Here is an 11,476-nt window from a genome sequence, read left to right on the forward strand (position 1 = left end):
TCCCAGCAGGGACAGCCCCAGGCGGCAGAGAGCCAGGCCACCCCTCTGCATCCCTCTCTGCTCAGCTGCACAGGGAAAGGGACAACAGACGGGAGAAATGGACTTGGAACCTGGACTCTCCCACACTCACAAAAGGCCGTTTTCTTCCTCAAGGACGGTGTCAGGGAGACCATTCTCCCACGGAGAGAGGTGTAAGCACAGGACACCTGGGTGGTGACCAGCAGGTACTGGTGTGCAGAGCAGCTCTCCTGGCTCTGCCCCAGGGCACAGAGAGCCCTTTTGTCCCCCAGGGATCAGCAGTGTCCAGGCTAAAGGCAATGGGAAGGAGAGGGATTTCTACCCCTGCAAAGGAAGTGCCCTCACTCAGCAGCACACACCTGAGCTCACAAAAAGTCAATTTGGTGGGATTTTTTTTGGAAAACAGCACAGGACAGGGTCAAAGAAGTCAGTCATAACTTGTCACTGTCTTCTCCTCTTTCAACAGTCCCCCATGTGTAGGATGAACAAATGTCCAACAGCAGCTCCATCACCCAGTTCCTCCTCCTGGCATTTGCAGACTCACGGGAGCTGCAGCTCTTGCACTTCGGGCTCTTCCTGGGCATCTACCTGGCTGCCCTCCTGGGAAATGCACTCATCATCACTGCCATCGCCTGTGACCACTGCCTCCACACCCCCATGTACTTCTTCCTCCTCAACCTCTCCGTTCTTGACCTGGGCTCCATCTCCACCACTGTCCCCAGATCCATGGCCAATTCCCTGTGGGATACCAGGGCCATCTCCTACTGAGGATGTACTGCACAGCTATTTCTGTTTCTCTTCTTGATGGCAGCAGAGTTTTATCTTCTCACTGTCATGGCCTACGACCGCTATGTTGCCATCTGCCAGCCCCTGCACTACGGGACCCTCCTGGGCAGCAGAGCTTGTGTCCACATGGCAGCAGCTGCCTGGGGCAGTGGGTTTCTCAATGCTCTCCTGCACACGGCCAATACATTTTCCCTACCCCTCTGCCAGGGCAATGTCCTGAACCAGTTCTTCTGTGAAATCCCCCAGATCCTCAAGCTCTCCTGCTCACACTCCTACCTCAGGGAAGTTGGGCTTCTTGTGGTCAGTGTCTGTTTAGGCTTTGGCTGTTTTGTTTTCATTGTGGTGTCCTATGTGCAGATCTTCAGGGCCGTGCTGAGGATCCCCTCTGAGCAGGGACGGCACAAAGCCTTTTCCACGTGCCTCCCTCACCTGGCCGTGGTCTCCCTGTTTCTCAGCACTGCAGTGTTGTCCCGGTTTGAAGTAAAACCGAACCAATTTTCTGTTCTGTAACTTTACATCCTAGCTAGGCCTCCTCTAACTCTCTGAAATTAACGGCATATTGTGGAGAAAACTGCTCGTTCTCAGAGTGATAAGACCAATGTTTGTGCTCCATGCCAAGGAACGGTGAGCAGGGAGGCCCTTGATTATACTTATTGCTATAACAACCAAGGTCAGCCAATTTTGTTATTTGCCCCCTTAGAGGGTCGGAAATGGAAAAAACGTAGAGGGGTCACATCGGTGGGGAGGAGTGGACAGGACAGGTGACCCAAACCTGACCAACTGGGGTATTCCATCCCATCTGCCCCATGCTCAGTATAAAGGCTGAGGGATCAAAGGGTCAGCCCCTTTCCTACGATGGCCGATGTGCGGAGAGGACTCTGTCTGTTCATCTGCCTTTGATCCCGATCCGTGTGTTCCTGACTCCAGAGCTGGAATCCAGTTCCCATTCGTCACTGAGTCCAGTCTGGGACTTCCCCAGTGCCTGCCGGTGATGTGACTGTCATCCTGGGAGCTTGATACGGTTTTGTATATATTGTATCTATTTCATTATTTTCTTCTTTATTTTTATTTTAATATTAATTCTTCATTAAAGTAGTTTAGTTCATTCTAAACTTCTGAATCTCCTTATCTCTTTCTCCTCCTCTCTCCTCTTTTAGGGGGGGGAAGGGGGGGAAAGGGCCATCTGTCGGTCCGGTTTTGGTAAATTCAGCCAAAACCACGACAAGTGTTTGCCCACCTGAAGCCCCCCTCCATCTTCTCCCAAGTTCTAGACCTGGTGGTGGCTGTTCTGTACTCACTGGTGCCTCCAGCTGTGAACCCCCTCATCTACAGCATGACGAACAAGGAGCTCAAAGGTGCAGTGTGGAAACTGATGACCAGATGATTTTCTGAAACAATAAGCTGTCTTCTTCTACAAAACACTGTTAACATAATTCATTATATGTCAAGCTCATGTACTGTAGTTTATGTTAGTTTTAATTCTGTGTTTAGGCCTTTGTTAGGTTTTTGTTGTTTTTTTCTTTTTTTGCTTTACTTTGTATAATGTTTTCTACCAAAAAAACCAACTTGTTTTGCTGTTTCGAATTATGTATTTTTCCAAATTTGTGAAATCTACATACTGTATAAATGAGGACCTGCTCTCTTTGTGTATTAAAATAAAATATAGAAAATATAAATATAAAAATAAAATTATAAATATAAAAATAAAATATTCTATAAAATATAGAATATAGAACAGCGACCTGTTGCCCAAAATCCTTCCTCTCAGGCTTTCTCTGGAGCTGCAGGGCAATGCCTGTGAGCAGAGGTGGAGGGGAAAGAGTCCGAGCACAGCAGCTCTGTCAGCGAGCACCAACCTTGGTCTTTTCCAACTTGTGCTCTTTCCACTCCCACGCTCTCCTTCTGAGCCCTTGCCTTGCTATGGAGTCCGAGTGCTCTGGCAGCTCATCCTCCTGCTGTGGGGCAGCCCTGGACCACAGGTCGGGACAGGCACTGGGCAATTCCCTTCCAGAGCTGAACTCCCTAACAGCACCTCACAGAATCACAGAATCTTCTTGGTAGGAAGGGACCATTGAGATCATCGAGTCCAACCACAAAAAAAAAAAAACCCACACCAAAAAACCACCACCCACACAAACCAAAAAACAAAAAAACCAAACACCAAAACCAAGACCACACAAAACAAACACCCACAACCACACACCACACCCATCCACAGACAGACACAAACCAACAATCTCAGGCATTAGAGCATGCCCTGAAGTGCCATGTCTACACGTTCCTTAAATCCCTCCAGGGATGGTGACTCCACCACCTCCCTGGGCAGGCTGTTCCAGGGCCTGACCACTCTCTCAGTAAAGTAATTCTTCCTAATATCTAACCTAACCCTCCCCTGCCCCAACTTCAGACCATTTCCTCTGGTCCTGTCATTATTCCCTTGGGAGAAGAGGCCAACACCCACCTCTCTACACCCTCCTTCCAGGGAGTTGTAGAAGGCAATGAGGTCTCCCCTCAGCCTCCTCTTCTCCAAACTAAATATGCCCAGTTCCCTCAGCCTCTCCTCGTATGACTTGTTCTCCAGACGCCTCACCAGCTTGGTGGCTCTCCTCTGGACACACTCCAGCAGCTCAATGTCCTTCCTGTAGTGAGGGGCCCAGAACTGAACACAGCCCTCGAGGTGAGGCCTCACCAGGGCCCAGTACAGAGGCACCATCACTGCCCTCCTCCTGCTGGCCACCCTGTTCCTGACACAGGCCAGGATGCCGTTGGCCTTCTTGGCCACCTGGGCACACTGCTGGCTCATGTTAAGCTGGCTGTCCACCAACACCCCCAGGTCCTTTTCTGCTGGGCAGCTTTCCAGCCACTCTTCCCTGAGCTTGTAGCGTTGCCTGGGGTTGTTGTGACCAAAATACAGGACCCGGCACTTGGCCTTATTCAACCTCATCCCATTGGCCTTGGCCCAATGATCCAACCTGTCCAGGTCCCTCTGTAGAGCCTGCCGACCCTCAAGCAGATCAACACTCCCACCTGGATTGCTGTCATCTGCAAACTTACTGAGGGTGCACTCAATCCCCTTATCCAGATCATCAATAAAGATATTAAACAAGACTGGCCCCAAAACTGAGCCCTGAGGGACACCACTGGTGACCGGCCACAAACTGGATTCCACCCCATTAATCACAACTCTCTGGGCACGGCCATCCAGCCAGGTTTTTACCCAGTGAAAAGGACACTTGTCTATGCCATGATTCGACAGCTTCTCCAGGAGAACGCTCTGGGGAACGGTGTCAAAGGCCTCACCAAAGTCCAGGTAGACAACGTCCACAGCCTTCCCCGCATGGAGAAGACGGGTCCCATGGTCATAGAAAGAGATCAAGTTGGTTAAGCAGGACCTCCCTTTCATAAACCCATGCTGGCTGGCCCTGATCCCTCGGCTGCCCTGCACTTGCCGTGAGAGCTCACTCAAGATGATCCTCTCCATGATCTTTCCCGGTACCGAGGTCAGACTGACAGGCCTATAGCTTCCCGGATCCTCCTTCCGGCCCTTCTTTAGATGGGCATCACATTGGCCACCCTCCAGTCATCTGGTACCTCTCCTGTTGACCAGGATTGTTGATAGATAATGGAGAGAAGCTTGGTGAGCTCTCCCGCCAGCTCCCTGAGTACCCTTGGGTGAATCCCATCCGGCCCCATGGACTTATGCGTGTCCAGGTGCATAAGCAAATCATTAACTACTTCCTCCTGGATTACGGGGGGGTTGTTCTGCTCTCCATCCTTATCTTCCAGCTCAGGAGGCTGAACACGCTGAGGGTAGCTGGTCCGACTATTGAAGACGGAGGCAAAGAAGGCATTAAGTATCTCAGCCTTCTCCTCGTCCTTGGTCGCAATGTTTCCCCCCCGAATGCAGTAAAGGATGGAGATTCTCCCTGACTCTCTTTTTGTCGACGTATTTATAAAAACTTTTTTTGTTGTCCCTTATATTAATGGCCAGGTTGAGTTCCAGCTGGGCTTTTGCCTTCCTAATTTTTTCTCTGTATAACCTAACAAGATCTCTGTACTCGTCCTGAGTTGCCTGTCCCTTCTTCCAAAGGTGGTAAACCTTCCTTTTTTCCCTAAGTCCCATCAAAAGCTCTTTGTTCAACCAGAGCAGCCATTTTCTCCTCCCTTTAATTTTGCGCCTCATGGGGACAGCCTGCTCCTGGGCCTTTAGGATTTCCTTCTTGGAGAGCGTCCAGCCCTCCCGCACCCCTTTGCCCTGCAGGATTATCTCCCAAGGGACCCTCCCAACCAGGGCTCTGAACAGGCTAAAGTCCGCCCTCTGGAAGTCCAAGGTGGAGGTTTTGCTCACCCCCTTCCTTACCTCACTAAGAATTGAAAACTTGACCATTTCATGATCGCTAAGACCAAGACGGCCTCCAACCTCCACATCTCCCACAATGGGGAGGGATCACATTGTCATAGAAGGAGATCAGGTTTGTCAAGCAGGACAGGCCTTTGATACACCCATCCTAGATTGTCCCGATCTCCTGGTCCTCCGGTATGTGTCACGTGATGCCACTCAAGATGATCTGTTCCATAATCTTCCCTGGCACCGAGGTCAGACTGACAGGCCTGTAGTTCCCCGGAGCCTCATTCTGGCCCTTCTTGTAAATGGGCGTCACATTTGCTAACCTGCAGTTAACTGGGACCTCCCTCGATGGAGGGAGGGGCCCAGAGAGCGATGGCGAATGGAGCTCAATCCAGTTCATGGCCAGTCATGAGTGGTGTCCCCCAGGGCTCAGTACTGGGGCCAGTTCTCTTACACATTTTTATCAATGATCTAGACGAGGGCATTGAGTGCACCCTCTGTGAGTTCACAGAGGACACCAAGTTGGGTGGCAGTGTTCATCTGCTGGAGGGTGGACAGGCTGGATCAATGGGCCGAGGCCAACGGGATGAGTTTCAACAAGGCCAAATGCCGGGTCTTGCACTTGTGTCACAACCCCATGGACGCTACAGGCTGGGGGCAGAGCGGCTGGAGATGTCTGGCAGAAAAGGACCTGGGGGTGTTTGTCGACAGTGGCTGAACATGAGCCAGCAGTGTGCCCAGGTGGCCAAGAAGCCCAACAGCATCCTGGCCTGTGTCAGGAACAGCGTGGCGAGTAGGACTCGGGAGGAGATCGTCCCCCTGTACCCAGCACTGGTGAGGCCTCACCTCGAGTGCTGTGTCCAGTTTTGAGCCCCTCACCACAAAAAAGACATTGAGGTGCTGAAGTGGGTCCAGAGAAAGGCAACGGAGCTGGTGAGGGGTCTGGAGAATAAGTCTTCTGAGGATCGACTGAGGAAGCTGGGCTTGTTCAGCCTGGAGAAAAGAAGGCTGATGGGACACCTTATCACTCTCTACAACTACCTGAAAGGAGGGTGTAGAGAGGTGGGGCTTGGTCTCTTCTCCCTAGGGGATCGGACAAGAGGAAATGGCCTCAAGTTGTGCCAGGGGAGGTTCAGATTGGGTATTAGGAAAAATTTTGACACTGAAAGGGTTATTAAGCCTTGGAATGGGCTGCCCAGGGAAGTGGTTGAGGCACCATCCCTGGAGCTAGTTAAAAGACAGGTTGACATAGTGCTTAGTGACATGGTTTAGTGATGGTTTTTATCAGAGTTAGGTTGATGGTTGGCCTAGATGATCTTAAAGGCCCCTTCCAACCTGGACAATTCTATGGTTCTATGATGCTATGACCAGCTGCAGTTTGGGAGGGGCTGCTCGGTGCCGTTCTGTCCAAAACCTGTGCCTGATCCCCCGGTGTGCCCTGCCTTCTTATTAAACTCTGCTTCTGGCGATTTGCTGTGTGAGCTCCTCACTAGTGTGGGTCTGTGTGTGTGTGGATGTACCTACATGCTTTGCTGGCCAACGCCAAGTGGGGCTGGCTGGAAGAGGAGGAAAGCAGGATGTGGAGAGACCCAAGGCTGAAGTTCCAAGTGGGTAACAGCTTTGAGACTGTGTAGGACACCTGAGCAGACCCAAAACTCAGGCCCACACTGGAGGGACCGCGGGGGTGTGTGCCCATGGGTAAGTGCTGCAGAGATGAACACACCACTCATGACATGAGCTTTGGAAGAAGAGCCCAAACATCAATCAGTGCACTGGGATAATTCCACTTCGTTTCAGAGAAACTATGAGAGTGTTCTCCAGAGAACTAAGAAGGATTCAAACATTCCTGTAGGAAATAACAATAGAGATAATGATAACAAAAATGACAAAATAGCAAACAAAGGACAGTACTGCAACAGGGAACCATGAGAGTCATTTCTGAAGAGTGATGGGAAATTTCTCGCTATTAAGAACCATCTCTGAAATAAATTTCCTGATGGACTCCTTGAGCTCCTGGTTCCTCATGCTGTAGATGAGGGGGTTCACAGCTGGAGGTACCACCGAGTACAGAAATGACACCACCAGATCCAGGGGTGAGGAAGAGATGGAGGGGGGCTTCAGGTAGGCAAACATGCCAGTGGTGATAAACAGGGAGACCACGGCCAGGTGAGGGAGGCACGTGGAAAAGGCTTTGTGCCGTCCCTGCTCAGAGGGGATCCTCAGCACGGCCCTGAAGATCTGCACATAGGACACCACAATGAAAAAAAAGCACAACCAAAATACAAAAGCACTAAATATGACAAGCCCAACTTCCCTGAGGTAGGACTGTGAGCAGGCAAGTTTGAGGATCTGGGGCACTTCACAGAAGAACTGGTCCAGGACATTGCCCTGGCAGAGGGGTAGGGAAAATGTATTGGCCGTGTGCAGGAGAGCATTGAGAAACCCACTGCCCCAGGCAGCTGCTGCCATGTGGACACAAGCTCTGCTGCCCAGGAGGGTCCCGTAGTGCAGGGGCTGGCAGATGGCAACGTAGCGGTCGTAGGACATGACAGTGAGAAGATAAAACTCTGCTGTGATAAAGAAGAGAAAGAAGACGACCTGTGTAGCACATCCCCAGTAGGAAATGTCCCTGGTGTCCCAGAGGGAACTGGCCATGCCTTTGGGGACAGTGGTGGAGATGGATCCCAGGTCAAGAACGGAGAGGTTGAGGAGGAAGAAGTACATGGGGCTGTGGAGGCGGTGGTCACAGGCGATGGCGGTGATGATGAGTGCGTTTCCCAGGAGGGCAGCCAGGTAGATGCCCAGGAAGAGCCCGAAGTGCAAGAGCTGCAGCTCCCGTTTTTCCGCAAATGCCAGGAGGAGGAACTGGGTGATGGAGCTGCTGTTGGACATTTGCTGCTTCTGGGCATGGGGACCTGTTAGAGGATGAAAATACAGTAAATTACTCAAGAATTCACTAAACAAATTCAAATCCTTTTCCCATGGATTCTGCCCATGCTGCACACACACCCTTTCCTTTTTCTAAGAGACCTTCCTCATCTCCATTCCATGAGCTCGGTCGACACTGGTTGAGTTTGTCATGAGGAGCAGGGTCTCTGCCCCCCGGCTGCCGAGGAGACAGCGCTGCTCTGCAGCAGTGGGTTAATGGGAACCGTGAGGGCAGGGGCCAGTCCTGGTGCTTGACTTCCTTGGATGAAGTTGGTACTAATGAAAAAGGGCTTGTCAGCATCTGCACTCCCAGTGAGAAGCAACTGAGACAATAGAAGGCAGTTTCAGAGTTCTGGGGTTTCTCACAGCTCCCCCCATCTCACCTGGGGAGTGTTCTTGGATGTCAGAAACTCTCAGCATTTCTGCTGCACTCAGGGAGAACAGAGTGAGTCCGGCGAGGCAAGAGCACTGCCTGTGGCTCAGTGCAGAGCTGGTTTTTCTCTCTGTCTTGTTCTCAGATGGTTTGGGCTTCCAACTTTCTGAGGTGGATGGTGATCACACTCCCATGTTACCCTGAAAAGGCACCAGACAGTGCTGAGAGCAGAGGGGTCCATTGCAGACCCTAAATGTCTCACCCTTTCCCAAGGTCTCAGCACCCCACTTCTAGCCAAGGACACACGGGGCTCATTTCACCAGCCCAACAGCATTTCCTCCGTCACAGAGTCTCTGTGTTTTTCCGTGGGGCTTTCAGATAACACAGTGCTTCTGTGGGACAGGTTTGCATCCTGGAGGAGAGCTCACAGCTTGGATGGACACCCCAGTGAGACGAGACACCCCATTGTCCTAAGGTTGGCATCTCAGTAAGAGAAAACTGACTCATTCGCCAGCCCCACAGGCTGCATTGCCCACAGCCCCACAGCTTAGAGGAAAGCTGGGACCCTTCTTCCCATGGACACACCTGCAGGAATGGATGAACAGGATCAGCGTGTGACTCTGCAGCTGAAATTCCCATCCCCAGGGAGTCTGATGGCAATAAAAAGACAACTTTAAGGCATTCCAGTAGAGAAAATAGTAAAAAATACTGTGAGGTTCTGTCTGACAGAGGGAAGGGGAGAGGCCATTGGGCACTCAGGACAGCGTTACCCTTTCCCAGCTGTGCCTGTCACCTCCCAGACAGTGATAATGCAGGACAGTTGCCCTAGTGCTGATTTCTGGTCACAAGAAACGGGCACATTGCAGAAGGGTTGCCCTTTGCCTCTTCTGCTGGACACAGAGCTGACTCCCACCTGAGACACCATGGCCATGAGGTCCTAGGGCTGGGCTGGATTGCCCAAGGAAGGCATCTGCACTGCAGGGGTTGCTGGGAGGTGCCCACGTGCCCCCTGTAACAGGGTTTCCAGTAGCAGGTCCCTCCTTCCCTGCCCATCTCTACTGCCTGGAGCTCTCCCTGCCAGGAGCTGCTTCTCTGGCCCCACGGCTCTTCCTTGCCAGGTCTCACAGACCCCAGCCCAGCCCCTGTGTGCCCAGCTCTGCCCTGCAGCCTCTCCATGTGTGCGGGGGCTGAAGAGCAGGTCCCACAAACACTGATGCGACTGGAAAGGGGATGCTGCTGCTGTCTGTAAAAAAATGAGAAACTGGAAACTGTAAAAACAGACTCAGGAAAGCTCCTAATCTATAGAGAAATCCCTCCTTTGACCTTTCAATTGAAAAGTCCCCTTGTAAATTTTCCACTGCCCACCAAGCCAGCCAAGATGAGAGATCTCGAAAGAGAGACATTTCATTTCCAGGGAACTCCATCTTGAAAAGTGCCCTCAGGAATGCCCGGAGGAGATCTTGAGCTGTGACCAGCCCTAATTGACACAGCAAACTCTCAGCAGCAGGAGCCTCCCCTATCAGTAATTGCTATTTTCACCCACATCTTCTCCCCGCAGAAGCTCCGTGGGGAGATCTCTGGTCAGGCTGAGAGCTGACCCTGGCAGGCGGCAGAGTCCCTGCCCCAGCACACAGCCCTCTGGGGTGCAGGGACCCTACTCTGCAGGACAGCCCTGGGCACCCCTGGATGCACTCCCAGCTTCACACCCCTACAGCCGTCCCTGGCAAAAGCAGCCTTCATGCTCTGTCCCTCTGATGGTGCAGCAGGGAAGCCCTGCTCTGCAGCACATCCTCCTCCTTCCCTGCAGTAGAAAAACTAGGGGAGTGCTCCTGAAAGATCCCACAGGCTGTGGGATATGCCAGCTTTTGGAGATTCTTCCAGGAGCACAAGCTACATTGCTCTCTGTCCAGAGACTTACCGTGTAGAGGGCTGTGAAGATCTCTCCCCCAGTGAGGTCTCAGCTCAAAGACTTCCCACTACTCATTGTCTTTGACCTGCCTCTGCCTCGCTCCTCTCCCCTCGGTGCCTGCAGACAGTGCCCTCAGCCCTGCTGCGCTTGGCAGAGGAGCTGCTCCTGGGCAGAGCTGTCTCTCTGCCGCGCTGCCCCATGGCCAGGAGCTCCCTCCATCCCAGGAGCCCGGCCCAGCTCAGCAGCAGAGCAACAGCCCAAGGCAGCACTTCCTCTGCCCCATCTGGGCTCCCTGGAGGTGTCCCTGGGGTCCAGGGGAACCTGCTGTGAAACAGGCTGAAGTCATCCCTGAAGTTCCCTCCCTCAGCTGGGGAGAGACACTTCTTTCTTGCAGTGTCATGAGAAAGAGTTGGGCATAAGAATCACTTTTTTTTTTGGTCCCATATTGAGGCAGGTGACATCAGGAAGGTGACAGGGCATGATCTAAATTCTCCAAGCTGGGAGGATGTGTTTCATTGAGTGAATTTGGCCATTTCATCCTGGGTATTTAGACCTGGGGCTGGACAGACACGCAGCTCTCTTTTGTCTGAGCCATCTCTCTGCTCCGAAGCAAAGCCTTTGCACACACTTGGTTCCACCGATGGCAAATATGAGCTGGCCAAGTTCTACAGCTGTTGCTTCAACCCAATTGTGTGGCAACATCCTCAAGCAGGGGCACAGACAGGATGAGCTGGAGCCGTTAATGTCAGAGGCAGAGCTGTGACACTGATGGAATAACCTGCCCAGGTGTGCTGGCAGGGGTCAGTACAGCTGGTGTTCAAGGAGAGAATCCTCCAAGCACAGCAATGGTCCGGATCACACCTCAGTCTAAACTTGAAAGGCAATTCAAGGACACCATTGAGAGTGTTTTCTTCTTCAGGAACAGTTAAAGAAGAAACAAAGATCCCATGTGGCCAGTAATTTACCTACTGGATTCAGTAAGAGGAGGTGCAGACAGATGTGAGATTCCCTATGTCCTCCTCTCCTCCGTCTTCCCCAGCAAGGTCTCCCAGGCCTCTGTGACTCGAGGCAGGAATCTGGAGGAGAACAAGCAGCAGTGGAAGGGGACCAAGTC

General features: G+C 52.0%; 1 protein-coding gene and 1 pseudogene across 1 annotated transcript; one reads left to right on the plus strand and one right to left on the minus strand.

Annotated features, from left to right (window-relative positions):
• The first annotated feature begins 507 nt into the window (after positions 1-507).
• On the plus strand, positions 508-6,786 carry LOC141476354 (olfactory receptor 14C36-like; annotated as a pseudogene).
• Positions 6,787-7,084: 298 nt separating this feature from the next.
• Positions 7,085-8,065, minus strand: LOC141476388 (olfactory receptor 14J1-like). The gene has a single exon (XM_074165065.1). It carries the CDS (start codon positions 8,042-8,044, stop codon positions 7,085-7,087), a length of 960 nt encoding a protein of 319 aa, XP_074021166.1. The 5' UTR covers positions 8,045-8,065.
• Positions 8,066-11,476: the final 3,411 nt, after the last annotated feature.

Source organism: Numenius arquata, chromosome 30 (assembly GCF_964106895.1).
Source record: "Numenius arquata chromosome 30, bNumArq3.hap1.1, whole genome shotgun sequence".
Classification (NCBI taxonomy): Eukaryota; Metazoa; Chordata; class Aves; order Charadriiformes; family Scolopacidae; genus Numenius; species Numenius arquata.

Excerpts from the sequence above, each read along its gene's own strand:
- LOC141476388 (XM_074165065.1), bottom strand. The coding sequence starts at position 8,044 with ATGTCCAACAGCAGCTCCATCACCCAGTTCCTCCTCCTGGCATTTGCG.